General features: G+C 41.1%; 1 protein-coding gene across 4 annotated transcripts in view; it reads right to left on the reverse strand.

Annotated features, from left to right (window-relative positions):
• Window positions 1-19,150, reverse strand: part of JMJD1C (jumonji domain containing 1C) — a 164,634-nt gene that overhangs the window by 41,482 nt on the left and 104,002 nt on the right. For all 4 annotated transcript variants that reach the window (XM_057421586.1, XM_057421583.1, XM_057421587.1 and 1 more), the window contains one exon: window positions 14,697-14,810. In XM_057421586.1, the coding sequence (XP_057277569.1) occupies window positions 14,697-14,810 (114 nt within the window). The remainder of the gene's footprint in view (window positions 1-14,696; window positions 14,811-19,150) is intronic.

Below are 19,150 nucleotides of genomic sequence, written 5' to 3' on the forward strand. Positions count from 1 at the left end.
GAGAAACTCTGGTCTTTCGTGTATATATTACATGTATCTATGAAAAAACAGGTGTGCCATGACTGACCCTTTTCCACAAGTAATTTTACATCTGAACATCTAAAATCCAGGAAATTAATTGTATAATGTGTTAAACTATAAAGGTAATAGCCTTAAGGACAATGGTTTAGCACACATCAGAAACTCTGGCAAAAACAGGGAGACGGGGTAACAAGCAAGACAGACTCACAGTCTCCCCCATCTTAGCACTGAAGTCAAACAGATGACTCTGCTATGCCCAGGCCTTTCCCTTACCCTGTGTTTATATAGCTCAAGAAACAACAACTCTGTCTATGGATTTGAACCTCCTTCCTCTTGGGTGAAGTATCAAGATTGGCAGACTAACACACAGAAGAATTAAATGCCCTGTAGGATTTTCCTGTAGTCTTTTCCTCATTTGAAAGTAGTTCTACTCACAAAAGTAGAGTATGGTACCCTCTCCTAGACTACTTTTTCCACAAGTCCTGGAATACTGCTTCCAGGAAGATGTTAATGCTGGTTTGAAATCCTTGTAGAATGCAAATCAGGATGCAAATAAATGGGATTGGAATTTTCTTTTTCAAATTTACTGTAGGAATTTCTTTACATACTTCCAATGGCAGTGCCCCTTGCTCCACAAATTACTATATGCAACACTGAGAAAAAGACAAAAGGAATATTGGCTAGAAAGATATGGTCAAGATAATCCTTCCTGCCCTTCTGTAAGACAGTCACATGAAATAATGTGACTATCAGAAGCTTTCCAATCAATGTCAAGTTTTTTAGATCCTTGCTCCACTGTTCCTTCTTTACAGGCCAAAAGAGGAACTGGAGTAAATTTTCTGTTTAACTATCAAAACAATACTTGAGTCAGCTGCATGTCTCTCTAGGTGGTAATTTAAACCTGCTGGGGACTTACTCAACATCTAGGAATTCCTAAGGAGGATAAACAATTTTTTTCCAAAGAATTCAGTGTTTCAAAAAAATTAAGTTTTTATGTATGTTCTTTCTACTGGTGCAAAATTATAGAGCAGGTTCGAAAGTACAGACCATCAGATTAAGATACCAAGCTGCTCTAACAAGGAAGTGGAAACCTTTGTTCGGAGAAGTGTTTTCAGAAAGCTTATTAGGACAAACATAATTTATCATTCAAAGCCATAGGTGAACGAGTGCAGATCACTTATAATACTTCAAATTCCTTGGAATTCTAAAGACAGTGCCCACAGAAAAACAAGTCAAAATCCTAATACACACAGAATTCTCCTAGTTAAGCCCCATCCACAAACAAAATACTGTCCAAGATACTAAGAGGCATTCTTGGATGAGCCAAACCTGCATGTTGCCCAAAGACCATACAAAGAGTCTTCTGAAAGGCTGAAATGACCGCAAGCTCCTTTTCCATTTTGGGCAGCTGGGCATGCCTGTGGAAGGAATGCCTGCAGATTTCCACAGCTCTCTACCTTCCTAACAACACTTGAACTAATGAAACAAGTTGTTTTCTCAGTATTTTAAAATACTTCTCCAAGTCATTCTTCACAGACTTGAGAGGCAGCGAGTTCATTAAATCAAGAGATGAAATCGTGGAACACAGAACTACAACTACAAAGAGGATTCGAGTAGCCACTCTCACCCTCCATCACACAGCCTGCATGCTGCTTACAGGAGGGTGTAGAAACTCATCAGCTGGGAACTCTCCATTTTCAGTGAAGAGAACCGACGATATGCATTCCAGGAAAACCGGTCCTGGAAAAAGAGCAGCTTTTGGCACTAACAAGGCTTAAATAACAGCCTGGAAGACCAAACTTCCACATACCACCTGCCATACATTAGGAACCTGCAAGCATTTATTTGGTAAAGTGCCTTCTTTGGCCATGGTGTCTCTGCATTTGGCTTCAGGGCATCACAGACATCTTTTTAATATCAGTAGGAACTCATTTCAGCTAGTGTTTTACAGGGAAAGACTAAGTAGATTTTGCAGTCCTCGCAAAGGTCAACACCACATTAGTCCTCACCATCTGTGGCTTAATTAACTATAGCTTCCTCTGGCTGCTTAGAGGTTTTCTGGTAATTTAGGACACGAATTAAATGAAAACTAGTACATAAGTGACTTGAGAGTCCCGTTTACAGCATTTACACAGCATGTGCTGCAGAAGGAGATAAGCATTTTGTCAGTACTTTAATGGTAGAGGGACCACATTTAAATTCAAACAGTGCAAATGAAGAATTCAGACATCAATGTATCAAAAGTTTTCTTGTTTCATTAATATCTTGAAATCAGTTTCTATAAAAAACTGAGAGCCCCCTTTTCCCTTTTCTTTTTTTTTTCCCCACCAAATCATTTTTACAACTGCATGGAACTTCAGCTGCATAGAAATAAAATTTCAAATTCCACTCTGAAAAACAAGGAATAAGGTGAATCAACACATGCCAACTGATTGTCACAACAGTCTTCAGAGAACAGTGGCAGAAGAAAGTACTGGTTTTGAAAACTAGACTGCTCAGAATTTACACTAGACCTCTAATGCCATCATTTAGAAGACTATTTACTCCCATTAAAAAAATAAAAATTACCTTACCTGCACCCAGCCTCAAACATGTACGTGATTTTTACCCCTCATTTAAAAGGGCAATGTGATTTTCTCCTTATTTTCATTCCTTGATAACTAACCATCCATTTCTTTTTTCTTCCTCTTTTCTTTTTCACTGATCGTGTTACCTGACATACCTGATTGTATCACTGATCTGTAATCTCTTTCACTGATTATACTTTTTCAACAAACCTTCAATCTTAATATTGTCCTGCCTGACATCCGAATGCGCAGGGGAAAAAAAAAACACAAAACAACACGTGAGACAGAACAGGGACGTAAGATATGGGTAGGCAGAACACCAAAGATCTTAAAAAGTTCTATTAATTGGCAGTGTATCTCTGCCATGCTACAACACCTTTTTTTTTCTTCAAGTGCAAAAGATGAGAAGCAACTAAAACACAGAAAAATTGACAGCAACTGACACCCCCAAAAGTATCAATGGGCAGGTCCTGCCAATGCTACACAGACCACATCAAAACCCTACAGGGAAATCACCAAATTTAGCCAAGACTAAAATACAGAGATCTTCTATTGCTTCACAGACACATACACATGCATAGACCACTAATAAACAGCATACTCCTTACTCCTTTCTGACAAGTGAAAGGCTACCCCTGCTGCCACACCACTGCAGCTGGTAGGGCAGGAGGTCAGCGAGGCACTGAAGGCTCCAGGGCTGTGCAACTCCACAGAAGCGCATAAAGAAATGCTTTTCCAAAGGGGACTGCTCCAGGCCGAACAGTGACCCGATCCACAGTGTGTCCCTGCAACACCAGCCAGAAACACTGAGGTTACTGAAGGCTAGAAAGTTTTTTGGGAGATCATAACTTCCCAGGTTACCTTAAACAGCTTTGTCTGAGCTGAGAGAAGAGGCTTAGGCTTACAAGGCAACCCTAGTGCTTTCTATGTAAACCCAACCCACACTTGACCTATTTTCTGCTGTTCTGAGAGCACAGTCACGATTTACCTCATTCAAACCCAGCAGCTGCTGGGCTACATCTGAACCAGTTAAGTCAAGCTTGAAGGCACAACCCTGACCCCTAAACCAGAAACAAAGTCGAGCTGAGGTCAGCCCTGCTCACATGTGCACAGAGGCACGCCACACAGGCAAAAGCAGGGACGGGCAGAGACGCTCTCCCTAGGTGCAGAGGCCAAGCCAAACAACAGGGATAACGAATCCCTTCCCAACAAGGGGCTCTTAATGCACTGTTGTGACAAGGACAAATGTTTATAGATATTTCGGACCACAAACACTTAATATTAAAGGTTATTTTCAGTGTATGATAGCTCCAACTGTTTCTGTAAGTAGAAAGGTTTAACGACAGGGAAAAAAAGATGAAGACTAAAACTTCAGTGATTTTCCAGCTGTCATTAAGCTTTAACATCTCTCAGGAAAAACTATCAACAATTTGTATTTTGTTCCCCACTCTTCCCTATACCTAATACTTCTCACACACTCCTACTTCCTCATTTCACCTGTTCAACAATTAAGGAGCTGACGCTAATTTTAAAGTTTTAATTATCATGTTTGAGCATCAGGGGAGCAAGGCTGCATACACCTCTCTAAATCATGATTTGGGGCTTGAAGAAGCATCACTTCACCGGTTAGTTCAGTTCTGGAAGAGTAACTCACACCCGTAAGAATAGGGCTGTGAGTTATTTCTATTTAAAATACTAAAGGTTATCCTATGGAAAATATATTAAAGTTAGGAACATAAATATATGGGGGGTGGGGGCAGATCTGTCTTGTAGCCTAATATTCTCCCTGATTCCAAGTCACAAACACAAAAACAAAGCTATGTGCCTTCCTGTAAGACTAGCAATGTCTCAGGCGAAATGGGTATGCTGGAAAACTTGCTTTTCACAAGTACCTCACTATTCCTGTATCAGTAAATAAGAATCTAGAATGGAAAGACAAAAGGGAAACAACAGCAGCATACAGAATGAGCATGCAGCAGGTAAGCAAGCAGCCACAAATGGACAAGCAAAACCAAACCTGAGCCAGGCAGACATTGTCACAAAACAAGCGAAAACCTGCTCTGCTGACCTCTACAATAGTTTTGCATTTGAAAATAGAGACAAAAAAAAAAAAAGATGACCCTTATGCTCATGGGTTACAACACCATCTCTTCAAGCAGCTGGGACAATCTGGGTCAGAAAAGCATGATCTCTGGGAGTGCCAAACGTATCTTCTAACATCTGATCTAAAGACTTTCCCAAGCAAGCAGCTCCTACAGACAAACCTAGTGGGCTGTCAGTTTCCACTTAAGAGCACATTTGTACTACTTACATTCTCCACATACAAACAAATGAAAGTCAAGTGATAGCGCTGCTCCATGTCCACCCCCTCCCTCATTTTGATGACATAGCCATACATTTGTTTTTTTTCTATTTTCCACTGAATCACATTTCCTTCCCCTTCCTCACTGCAGGCTCCTTATATTTATCACCATCTTCTCAGCAATATGCAACTTTGTCCTAATTTTGCATTTCGTTTTATCTAGTCCTAGGAGAAACAGGGAGGGGTACAGGCCCTACCCCACTCAGTCAGTAACTTCCAAGTCACGTGGTGATACTGGAAAAAGCCTTTGAGTCACCCAGCAACTCAATGCCACTATGGGAAAAAGAAACCTCAAAGTGCAGACATTTCCTGAAGCAAGCAATTACCAGAGTGAAGCTGACGCTAACAAGGAGAGTAGATCAGCAGATTGGAGTAAAATCTTCTAAACCGAAATCCAGACACCCTGTGAATTGTGAACAGCTTTCAGAAGGTATCCAACAACTCCCCAGACCAGAGCAGCTGAAGGACATGCTGAATGGATGGAGGTGTCTAAGCAAAAAGAAGTACATTCTGTTGACTACCATTTGTCTGAACTACTGTGCTGCTAGAAAGGCAGTCGAATGCCCCCAGAAATCAAGCCAAGAAATCAGTTCTTGCTCAGACCGATCATTTTACAGAAGACCCATCCTCCTTTCATCAGGGACAGCAGAAATTACTTGCAGCAGCTTCAACTGCCACCACAAAAAAAAAAAAAACAACAAAAAACAGGACAGACCAGATAGTTCATCTCTTATCTCGTGGTTAATTACCTCCATCAAATCTTTTATCAGCTGCATTACTCAGCAACAGCGTTCTTTGACAAGGCTACTGATAACTAAAAGCTTACTGTATTAAAGAGCAAAGGTCTCTCAACTCAAATCTGCAGAAGAAAATTGCAAACCACTATCCAATACCTGGCAGACTGACAACAGCTCCTAGAATCAACGCCACCTCTTAGAAATGTGCATCACAGCATCTCACCCTTGTGAATGACTCTGCTCTGTAATGTGAACTACCACCAACTCAGATTACCAGCAGCCATGGAACTACCCAGTCCCTTCTGCAAATATCCTCAACCCTATTTACAAAATAGGAGCTCTGGGAATATAAAACTTTGCAGCTCCTTTGCCCCTACAACTCATAAGGATTACAAGCAGAATACAAATCCTTCCCAACAATAAAAATATCTTAACCAGTTCTTTTGTCAAGAGGAAAGAATACATCAGATATCTTCAAAACATTCTTGAAAGCTGGCTTCAGTGGAGTTTGGTTCACTTAATTACTATTACATTAATGTTTTATTTTCAAGTGGTTTTCCAGGGCTTGTTTGAAAACATAGTTCTTAGACTGTTGGCCCACATGCCAATAATATGAAAGTAGTTCAGAATAAACCATGCTTCTCTCATGGTTTAAACAAGTACCACTGTATTTGCACGAACTTTTCAGAGTTAATTTCTAAATGGGATTTAAGGCAGCACTGCACAGAAGCAATACATCTGGGTTGGAAAAACAATCAGCACGTTTTTCTGGCAGAATTTCCTTCAGAAGAAGAAACTTCTCTGTTTCAGGGATACAGTGAAGAGACTCTCCAACTGTCTTACTACGCATGTGACAGTGAGCCCATCACTGTGCAAACGTGGAAATGCTGCCTCTCCTCCAAGACAGTATCAAAAGCAACACAGCCATCATTGTGTGCTTTTTGCCTTTTTTTTTTTTTCCTGCTAAGAGCACTGTTCTGACCTGCTGGAGCCATTTTTGGAGTTTTCCCTATAAATAACAAGAGGTCTGACCAGCTGGGACGTATATCATATCTGGATTAACACCAAAGTTCTCAACAACTCCAGAGAAAGCAATGGCTGTGCCTTTTATAGAACAGATGAATAATGGTGTCGTGAAGAGGAAAGATTCATTGCTAATCAGGAAACAGGGATATTTCAGTTGCTGCTGCAATAAGCTCCTTGGGGTAAACTTAGGAAAGGCATTCAGTGTTTAAAATTGACACTATGCTCATCAATTTAGCGATATTTTTCCATCGATAAATCTACTAGCACATAGAACCAAAAAATTCCTATTGAAAACATAACTCAAGACTGAATTACACTACTTGGAAGGGGGGAAGCCTGACCGTGTCAAGCACCATACATTAGCCACCAAGTCTTAACGCATCCTGAAATCTGCCTTTATTTGTTCTGTCCCGAAGTGGCACAGAGTAGTTAAAAGAAGACAGCAAAAAGGAAGAAAACATTCACACTGGGTAAATACCCCAGCCTCTATGGCTGAAACTATGCTTATAATTCACAGCTAAAATAATAAAATACGGAATAGCTTGTGATGCACAGAAATTACTATGCTCCAAACTCATTTGCTCAGTAAAAACACACTAAAATACTATGGCAGACACACACAAATGAGGGGGGTACAGGGAAAAAAACAGGAATAGTTTATTTTAATTCCATTCAAAAGACAGGAAATGTTTGCTAGATTGAAGGGGGAGGATCAGTATTTACAAACAAAGGTAGCAAAAAAAAAACTTCAAGTATATTTAATTACATAGTATACTGCTAAAAAGAAAGTAAGATTGATCAGGAAATGCTCTGTACACCAAGATCTCTATATCAAAACATATACTACACTTTTTATCAGTAATGTTATTCCAGTGTCTAAGAAAGTAAGATTCATACTTCTTTCTGATTTTAAAAAATTCAAGTTTGGATAAAATTACTTGAGTGTCTCCCCAGATGTTTGGCCTGGAAAAGGAATGCCATATACACACCTGGAACTGCTACAGCTCTCAACCTCTATTCTACAAACTGTAGCTTGCTCGAGTTTGTGGAGCAGTTCTCACAATGCACTAGGCTATAAATTAGTACTTCTACTAGGTATAATTTCAAAAATACATAGAGTAGCAGCCCTGAACAAAGGAATATTGTATCACAGGAAGAAACAAAAGCAAACAAACCCATGGGCACTTCATCGAACAAGCTATTGTGCTTATCATGTCAAGCTAAAGCTTAATTCTGTTAAGAACACATTTCAATGAAACTCAGTTTCCCTCCTACCTGAAATGCAGGAAGGCCTACTCTTTTCCTGGGTAAGCACTCCCATATAATGACTGTGGGGTTTTACTCTGGATGGGTTTGTCAGTTTAGTAATCCCAAGACTGCTTTTGAGAAGTACTAACATACTTCAGTGAAAAGGATTCAATCTTCACCTTCAAAGAAGAAACAAGTTTTGCTCTGCCTGTTCTGTTTTAAACGCCTTTTATTTTAACATTACCTCCTACAGTAAAATTGTGGTCAAACCATTTAAATGACCATGATTTTCAAAAAGTTGAAGAAGAGTAAAGCAAGTTCCTCTACAAGAGCGGAAGGAAACCTGCTGTCTCATGGATTTAATTTACCTCCAATGGACCTCACAACTCATTCCTCTTCCTCCTCATCTACCTTCCCACAGCCCTCAGCAGTTCCTACTACCTGGAAGAGCCACACTATTTGCAGCAGCTATGACACCCACCTGCTGACTGATAGCCTCCCCTCCATGCTGCCGATTTCTCTAAGGCTTGTCAGATGCGGAAGAACTACACTCCTGCATCAGTCCTTGTTGAGAGATTCAAAAAGGTAACTAAAGCCTGTATTTCTTAAAAAAAATAAAAATAAAAATCAAGGTAGAACAGACGGGTACAATTTTATTCCACTTATTTTGAAAGTAAAGACAAAGTCCTTAAGGAAGCAGCTCTTTTTCAAAGGGAGACACAAATACAGGCTTGGGAGAGACAATGTACATCTCCCTCTAACTTCACAAAAGGAGGGTGCCAACCCCTCCTCCCTCTCTTCATGAGCATTCCGATGAAACCCTTTCTGTCCCACATGTGTAGCTGTGAGTGAGGACTGGTATGAGTCATCTGACCCACTTCTAGCTGGACTCAGCCTTTTGCTTCCCCCCATGCTGGAACCATACACTTAAACATAGATGTGTTGGTAACAAGCTGTTTAGACCATCACTCTTTATGACACTGCCAGAGATGCCAGCTGGACTGCTTATGGGTGGTCCAGACACCAGAGACATGGGAAAGAACAGGCAGCTCTTACATCCGATTTTGAGAAAAGTTAAAGATACAGAAAGCTGTATGCACCCCTGTTACCCATGGAGGAAACGAAAGCAGAAAGGGAGCACAAAACAGCCACGACTGCCAGCTGGCCCTCACCAGGAGTTCCCGAGCTGCTTCTGTCAACCTCAAAGGGTGGAGCCAACCCAAAAGCTCCTGCTGGCCTGATCACTGGAGGTACAAGTTCACAGGAAAAGCATTTTCAGCTGCAGTTGCTATTTTTAAGCCTTAAGTTTAAAGTAAGAGAAGTCTGAAAGATAAGTGCACATGTGATTATGGGGTGCTCAAAGTACAGGCAGAGGAATACTATTTATCCCTGTTTCAAGATGTTTACAAGTATTTTTTTTATGGGCACGTCACTACTACACAAGCCCTGCTACACAATCAGCTTGCTCTTCATGAGCAAACAATTCACAAAACCCAAAAGCATACAGGGCTGAAATGCCCGATGTCTGCCCATAACAGAAAATGAGAGTATCAGAGCTGCACAATGCTCTTTTCTCAATCCTTACTTCATGGCATGCAGAACTTGAATTTCTAACAGATCAAGTAAGATTAGCACAGTATTAGACTGCTAATCTGAGGTACCTATTTCATGATTAGTGAAAAAGTCTATTATTACTACTTCGACAATGTTAAGGTGTGCTAGACATTTGACCTGTCAGACCTCAGACATGCAATACATGTTTAGAAAGAGAGGGAAGTACACATGCTGCCATCTAATACCTCCCACAGGGGATTTCCCAGTGCCCTATCTTTACATTTGCAACCTTCATCAAAGAGGTAGGCAGACAGACCTTACCGTTTTGAAACACTAAGGCAATGAGCCTTGTCTTAAAAAAGTTGTTCCAAAGGAGAATGTGAATACAGAAGAACTGAAACATGGGTTTGATTCATTCCTAGCAGGGTTGGGTTTTTGGTTGCGTTTTTTTGGGGGGTTGTTGTTGTTTTTTTTTTTTAAACCCAGTATGCATGAGGACTTTTTGAAGACTCTGGACACACTTCCACTTTCTTCCTTGAGTTGTCAAATAGCCTCCTTGCAGGAAGTTTCATGATTGTGAAGGAAATCTTATTCTTTGCCCTGTCTCAGCTGTGCACATTTGTCCCAGTGCTGTACGGTCACAAATCCTTTAGAAATATATTATCACACACATATAAAAAAATGTGTATGTATTAGGTTATATATTTGGAAATATATACACATCACGCACCCTGCTCTGCCTGACCCAGACACACAGCTGAAATTCACTGACTTCTTGAGGAAAGCAGAGTCTTTCTGGGTCTTTCCATAAAGTGGAAATAAATACATTTTCAATAAGTGTATTTTATAATGGAAAAGCATAAAATAAACCACTTTGTTATTCTTTATTTGCTTGTTCAAAGTATAATGCAGTTGACTCCAGCTGCTTCAGCCAGTAACAGCAGAATCACGCATTTCAGCCCAACAGTGCCCATGACTGGTACTGACAAACACCACCCAGACAAAAACATCACACTGATGAGGTCACATGTACCATATGCTGATCTTTAACACTTTACATCCCCATCTATAGTCCTTCAAGTAAACTACAATGCTTAAACAAAGTATGATCAGCTTCGCTGCTGCTTAACTTACTACATGTACCATAACAAACACAAGAGCTGTCATAATAGTACAAGTAACTTCTTATTACAGAAACCATTTCAGTTCTAATTATTTGAGTTAGGTCACAGCTGTATTTGTGAAGGCTTACTATCGTTTTGCTTAAAATACTGTATTAACAGATGTATTTGAAAGTGTGCTCATTTTCAGTCTGTAACAGGAGCCACTATAAACCCCATTACATGTTGATTTTTACTTACAAAATATGCATAATATATTGTGAATGCAAAGGAGAAAAATACAAGGATTTGACTTACACATCCCATTTCAAGACTACATTTTCTACAGATACTAATCCGACATAGAAAATGCATGTTGTAAATTTTGTCTATCATTTCCTGCAAAGGAATGGAATTTTCATTTCACTGCAAAGTACTATGGCAAATGTTCCTGTCTCCTTTACCGTCAAGATCCCCTTGTCACCACCATAAAAAGAACTAAATGACTAAACGGTCTGACCATTCCAGATTTATGAATGAGTCACTCCCAGTCCCACACAAGTTCCATGGCGAGAATAACACCATTTATATTCTCTATGAAGCAACAGAGATAAAAGCCACCGGAAACAAGTTGTAGGTTGGTGTTACAGGTACCACACATACAGGATCCAAGGAATTTTTACAGAGAAGGGTGGGATTCAAAGCAGTACACATATAAGGAAAAGTAAAATCAGGTAACATTTATCTGTAAAGAATAAACTTACTGGCAAGTGTAATACTTGCTATAGAAAACCTTGCGATGAAAAATGGAAAAAGGCTCATGCAGTGCAGCTCCATACCCTACTTTTAATAATGACATTCATCCAGCTCTTGTGAAGGTTGTTCAATCTCTTAACAACTGAAACACGTTTGTTTATGCGAAGCGCAGATATGGCATGGGAATCCATGGTTCAGGATTCTGCGAGTCCTGCCAAGGTCTCTTTACTCTTGTTCTGGAAGAACCACTTCTGGTAACGACAGTAATTTAGTTCTTTGCCTATTCAAACTCTGTTTTTCCTGCCAAGACTAAAAGGATGCCAAGTGTGCTCTTTTCTTTGCCTTGAGCAGCTGTCACCTTTTAATGATAGCACCACCTAATTCATGAAGCCCTTTAGCCCAATAGTTATGTTAAACAGCACTGCATTTTTGATGAGAACTGATCTGAGCAGAATTCATACCAAATGCTCGTCTGCTGCCCATTACTAGTATTACAAGTATACGCAACAATGGAAAACTTACTCAGTAGTTAAGAATTATATCTGAAGTGAAATGGAGTCTTCCCACACATATTCATCTTTGTTTTGGCTGAAAGGTACTGGAATTTTAGGCACTAACAGCAAAATGCAGTAAAAAGTGTTTCGCTCACCATGGTCTATATGGACTTCATATTGAGAATGTGCAGCCATGAGAGCTTACATCAAAAACTAAACACATTTATAAACATTCAAAGTTTATTCATCTCTGCAAATAATGGTTCCTTAGTTCTGTCTTGTGCTCTAAAGCAGGTTAGCTGTATTCCAGACCAAACAAGGGAGCAAAAAGAACTTCTTTTTCTCTTTTTAGAAAAGCATATTTTTGCAGGAAGTTTACAAAACAAATCATCTAGGACCTGTTTTTTTGGCAAAGAAAAGGAAAGTTTTCAAGAAAAAAAGGTATACGCAAAAAATACCTCATATTAAGTGACCAAAGGCTAGGAATATAATTTCCAGCATTAACAAAAAAATAACAAGCAAAACAAATGCAGACGATCCTCCCACTTCAGGTATCTTTCAGGATAAAACAGTCTTATAATGATCAAATTAGTAATTCCACTTAATACACTGCTGGTACATAATTCAGTTAGCATGTTTAAGAAAGTTTCTGTTCCCTTAAGGATATTATCACTTGGTAAAGATCTTATCTGTACAATTAACTTGTAGAACTTTGCAATGAGACAGTGCTAGCACTGCAAACATGTCTACAGGAGGTATTTCTAAAACTTCTTATAACCTTTCAAATAAAGAAATCTTTGCACTATTCACCAGGGACCTCAATTTTATTATGTTTCTACATTCAATATGTGTGCAATATCCAGTTAAGATGCAAATTTTGGATGCCTTAGTACTTTAAAGGAATCTCTGTCAACAACCTCCTCCTAATGTTAAAACAAACAGACAATTTAGGTCTCTCTTGTCACCAAACTACTTTTGATACAGAACACTAGCCTCCATCTTAGGCTTTAATAGGTACTTGTTTGGTCAATGAGAGGGGGACGAAAACTCCTCCCACACAAAGTTGCTCTCAACATGTCAAAAATGGAGACCAAGAGTTAGGGAGACCAAGCTTGTATCTGGAACTATTTTTCATAAGCTACTGCTTTGTACCAGGATCTGGTCAACACCTCCTCTAAAACTGAAGTGCTAATGCTGTTAAATACAGTATTATTTACTAAGACATTATAAAGCCAGTTGTTCACATGACATTTTCAAAGATGACAACTTCAGTTTGTAGGCACCTCCCAAATTAAGGTGCTTCTATGTCTAATACTATATCAGTAAATACTCCTTGAAGTGAAGGGCCTAAAATGCATATAGCAGAGCTATGTTACTGCCAGCCAGGCCTGGCAATAGGATTGTTTTACAAAAGGCAGTCCTTCTCATATATTCAACTTGTTTTACTCAGCTCATCTTGCAAGGAACCAAAAGGAGATTGCCAAGAAGAGACTGATTACTGTTACTGGAACAAATGTTATCAGAGACATGATCTTGATAAATTTCAGGCAAAGGACAGACGCCAGCCCAAGTATTTGCTTTTTAAAATGCATCTGGAAGATTGTGGCTGGACTCTGAGGGTGAATTTACACTTCACAGCACAGCTGATTTAAGAGGTCACTGCTGCCAAAGGAGGATATCCCACTCTGTTGCATCATCCTAACTCCCTCCCTAGAGGAAGCCACAGCACTTGCTGCACCCTGGACTAATCCCCAGCTCAGCTCACTAACATCACAAGCTTTCTCCCACCCCTGGTTTTAAAAGGCAAGGTTGTGCTGGCTTAAAAGGCTGAAGGCACCTAGTGTGGGGTCCAGTAGTGGGAAATGTCCTTTGCGGCAGAGCCAAGCTGTTTGAGCAGCTCGAGCCACAACACGTAACCTCACCTGACAAAAACCGTTGAACTCGTTTGGCTTCCCTACCAGCGACACCCAAGAGCACCAGCCCTTCCACAAACTGAACCTCCCTCTCCTTTGCCCAGGATTCTCTCTCAGTCGCTTCTCTTTTTCTAGCTCTATATTTGGTACCAGGGAAAAAAACAACATCTTCGTGAAACAGAAGGGAAGAAGGGGTGTCGGGACAAAATTACATAGCATTTATTCAGGACCATCTGTTATTCCAAGTCTCAAAGTACTATTTCTGTACCACCGCAGCGTACCATCCAAGCCATAAGAAAGAATTTATGGCTATTCAAGTTGAAATCAGTTTCAGCACAAGCTGAAATGTCTCAAATATTTTTCTAATGTCAGAGAAAAGATTTTTAAACCTTCTCCTGAAGAGGTGGGGGAGGGAATAATCTCTTGTTCTTTAAATACACACGCTAATATATTAACATGTTTCTAATTAATGAAAAAGGCATTAAAATCAAGGCTACTGGAAATTTTAGCATGCTTAGAAACAACCGTTCTCAAAAAACAAACAACCCTAGTACATCAGATACCACTGTATTACTGCAAAGACCTAGAAATGAAAGCCCAGCTTCAGAAGGGAGGATATTATCTTTCATCTGCTCTACAACTGATGGTACTGCTTAACCTTTAAAGGAGTCAGGTATTTTACTTAAAGGTGGTTCAATAACATGAGTTGCACAGTATTCCTTGACATGATCAGATTCACTAGACTCAGATACAGTATGGGATATAATCTTTCACAAAATGAGCAATAATCTCTGGCAATAATCAATAGGACATTATTCCTGTAACAGAAGTTGACCACAAAGTGCACTTAAAAATAATAAACACATGGATTTTAACTAAGCCAAATGTAAAGGACTTATACAGTAGTACATTTCTTACCTGATAGGGCTGAAAGGCACTATCATCAGTTATAAAATCCAGCTGTTTGTCCACAAGGAATTCTACTGCAGTAATTGAATTGTATACGCTTTTTCCAACCAAGGGCTTGAATGTCTATTAGGAAAAAAAATTAAAATTAACGGATTAAAAAAAAAAAAAAAAAGCTCAGCACATCAAACCCCAAGGACTAAAGAAATACTGATGTAATTATTCCATCAAAACAAGTTAAAACAGAATAAAAATTACTAATTATATAAGAAAGGAGGATTTGGGGGTTTGTCGTTTTTCCTCTGTGCCGTGGGTGGAAAACCAACTAGAAAAGGGAACTACACCATATATTTTCCTTTCCCTTATTGTGCTTGAGCAAGAGCATTTACCACAGAAGCTCGAAGTACAGGAGCACGATTAGATCTTAAAACATACAGCTTAGCAGAGAGATCCTCTCTCTGCCTGCAGGACTAGCTAGCGCAGTGGTAATTACAGTAAGGACGCTGAAGTGGAAGCAGACTGCAGATGTGAAACCTCCCGCCCCCCCCCCCGCCTTCCTGTTCTGAAATCGTTCACCTTGCCTGGAGTCACCCGTCTCATTTCCCTGCTCTGACTGCTGCTGCCGCCCCCGCTGCCGCGCCTCCCTGCAGCAACCGGCTGCTCCGGCGCAACCGCTCTGGAGGCGACAGCGCTTGGTCCAGGGGCTTTTGCAGCGGGGCCGGGAGGTTTCCTGCCAACATTCCAGTTGGACAACTGGCCCCTCGCCGCCTCTCCAGCACGTGGAAGCAGGAAACCTCCTGGCCCTGCTGCAAAAGCCGGGCATGGAGAAAGGGGAGCAGGGAATAACGGGCTCCCCGACGCTCCCATGCAGGCAGTCTTTGCCCAAACCCTCCTCCCTCGCCCCCGCCTAGCCTCGCCCAGGCGCTGTGGGATGCGGTAGGCGAGTGGGAAGGGAGCCATGACTTCAGTGGATCTGCCCCGAGAGGGGACGAGCAGGCGGTCCCCTCCCCTGCTGGTTGGGTTTCCTGTAACAGAAGCGCAAGGAAAACGTGACTGAGTGGGGATGTACCAAGGGGATGAGTCAGGTGAAAAGGAAATCCCAGCGGATGAAGAGGAGAGAAAATGCCGCTCTGAAGACACACAAGAACAGCAAGAGGAAGGCACGGGTGAACAAAAGAAATGACTAGCAGAAAGAACATGCAGGATATAAGGGGAAAACAAACATGGAGGGACAGAAGAAATAGAGGAAAGTTATTCTATAGGACAAACAAAAAAAAAAACAGTAATGAGGTAAAACAGGAAAGGAAAAAAGCCCTTTGAGATCGATTCTAAATTTAAAATGCAAGAGGAAAAGGCAAAGAGGAGAAGAATTAAAGGGCAGGTCAAACCCCATGAAGCACTGTGCAAATGCTACACTAACACATGTAAGATGCTGCTGTTGGCAAAAGGACATCACTAGCTCACATGCAACACCCCACAGCAACAGACCCCAAGGACTTACAAGGAGAGGACAGGATCACCGATGCCTGTTTAAAGGTGGGGAAAATGAGGCACAAAGCAATTCTGTAACTTGACAAAAGCCACCTAAGCAAGGCAGGAGCAGCAGTGACCTGCTCCCAGCCAGCCTGCAGGCAGATTGTCAGAAATGCACTCAAGGTTTTATCAGACTTCATTACCTATTTTACAAAGGTGTTGCCTTGCAATTAGGCTAAATCTAACCCAAATCTCTGGAGCTTCAGCTGTGTCCCTTACCAAACAAATGAGAGAATACTTCATTGGAGATACATAATACTTTAACAAATCTATCCAACTTTACAAATGCTCAGATGTAATTGTTCTGCATTCTTGTTTCCATTTCATTCAAGGTTTCACTTCAGCTGTTACCTTTTCTCTCACATAAACAAGGAAAAAAATAACCCCACTCTATCAGCCAGCCAGCCATCTCAACAGGGTAACTAGATGAAAGCACTGGAGGGGGCAGAAGATTATGACAGTATGCTAACTACAGAGTCTAAAGAGTAAATAATTATTTAACCTCTAATAGTTATGAAAGGGCCTTTGCTCTTGCATCACTTTTCTATAATGGATCTTGTATTGCTAATGGTTTGAGTTGAGAGGGTGGAGTTCACATCATGAAATTGCCAAGCATTGGGTGTATGAATCCAAAAGCAGGCAACCTTTTCTTTAAAAAAGTCAATGTTGTAGTGTCTTTCGGTTCTGAACTCATCCCCACAGCTTCAGAAGCACTGTTCTAATTTTTCCTTTCTAACTTTCTGGGCTATTATTCAGGTCAAGAAATATGTTTCCGACTACAAACAACAGGACATACCACATCATTAGCCAAAATGAAACCACGTGGAATGTGGCTTACAGTTATCATTCAGGATTCAGACAGCACTACAGATTAAGGTACTCATGAGCCACTGGTTTATCTTACTGCTGGTATTAAAAGAACTAGTTCCAAATATAGATCTGCGAGCGTGATTATTCTGAGAAGAGAAACGTAATGCCTTCTCACTTGCTTTCATAGATCTAAGCCTCTAGACAGGCCAACGCCCCCAAAATATGCATGTGGAGGATGCGGGCTATCCCACAAGCACAGAGGAAAAATATGTAAATAAATAAAGCAAAACTGCCATGTCACACACCTCCTCATCTGTGGATATCTGCTCAGCTGCACACAAGTTCAGATTTTTCAGGCACTATTAGAAAATATTTCCACTATCAAAGAACAACAAAACCCCACCCTTTAATAAAAGCAGGCCTGCCTGGGAAAGCAAAGTCCAGACTCCATCAGCTCTGGGAGATAGGCAGGCCACCAAGGACAGGAGAGGGATTTGAAAAATCTTAATACAAAAGACATGACCAAACTTCACACCACACATCACGTATGCACAAAGAAAAACAGACTAGGAGCACAACAGGCAGGAGTCAGCTACTAAAGGCAAGCATACGAGGCATGTAACAACATGAAAATAGATGTAAGAAGGTCCAACAAGCTCCTTACAGACTTTCAGAGGAAGACGCTCCCTCTTTCCGTTCCAGAAGTGGAAGACAGCTCCCTGGGAGAATAAAGCTTACTGGCTGAAACCAGGAAAAACTGAACCTCTTCAAACAAAAATCTTTCTTTCAAACTTGCATAAAGCTTCCTTTTACCATCCACATTAACCCAACTCCCTTAAGACCACAATTAAGCAAAGGACTCAATTTTAAGTGACATCTGACTTAAGCACTCTTCTAAGCAGCTGCTTGGAAAAAATCCCACTTTTTTTCCACCAGATTTCCCTGCTTGGCCAAAGGCAGCTCTGTGAACACACACACACACACACACACACACACACACACACACACACACACTTCGCTCTGCCTCCAAGTTCCCTGATACTGAATAAACCATATTACTTTGCCCCCCCTACTGCCATCCATATCCACAGCTCATACAAGAAACAACCTGCCTATGACAGGTGCCCGGCACTGAGACCAAGAAGAGTTGGTTTTGGACCTTCTGGATAATTAAGCAATTTTTCAGAAAATATTAAGTACCATCATGTCACAGCAAACAATCTCAAAGGTATCCAAAGGCACTCACCGTATACTCGCAAACAGAGCAGATTACTCACAGACTGCTTTTCCTAACGCCCAGTAACACAACTCATCTATTTATTTATTGTTTCAAAACCCCCATGGCAACCACAGGCCCCACTTTCTCGAAGAAGCAGTACTGAACAAGCACACAGTGCGTTTTTACCTCTGTCTAACACGATGAAGCAGCTGGGGACGTGGTGAGCCGCCCGCGCGGTGGGAGCCTGAGCAGGCAGTTCCTTGGCACCGGCCAGGGCTCCGGGAGCCACCGCACCCCGGCTGCTGCAGGCTGGCGCTGCCAGGCCGTGACACCCCGGAGGCTCACTGCAGCAAGCGCTCGGGTTACAGCTAAGCCCGCAGCTGCTGTCCGGCTCATCCTGCACGTACCACTGCCTCCCAGGAGGGAGCCTTCAGCCTGCTCGGCTGCGCAACCCGCGTCCCAGCCGCGCATTTCTCTATGCACAGCCACTGCCTTTGCTCTATTAAAAAAACAAACATAAAAAAAAACTCTAACGAAATTTATGCCGTAAAATGAACTAAAAATATGAAAACGTATTCAAGAAAGCTAGTCTTACGCTAAACCCCGTAACATTTTATAGGCTTTCCTCTTTAAACCAAAAAAGAAACCGACAAGATCGTGTAAACATAATTTCTACCTACTATTCAGCAAACTTTTCCACACATTGTTCTTTAGCCTCGCTGGCTAGTCTGCAATAGCGCAAAACCTGGCACCTTTTCATTATGACACTTAATAATTCAAAATAGCTGGCGATGTCTTCCAAGGCCTGTTTGTTGCCATGGTTTGTACTCAAAGGCAGAATTACCGAGTGGAAAAGAGCGGAAGACAAAGCAGATTTGACATAAAAACCGAGCGTCGAGCCTTC

The sequence above is a fragment of the Pezoporus wallicus genome, unplaced genomic scaffold (genome assembly GCF_028554395.1).
Source record: "Pezoporus wallicus isolate ANWC-B61680 ecotype Strahan unplaced genomic scaffold, APGP_CSIRO_Pwel_v1 contig_4816, whole genome shotgun sequence".
Lineage (NCBI taxonomy): Eukaryota > Metazoa > Chordata > Aves > Psittaciformes > Psittacidae > Pezoporus > Pezoporus wallicus.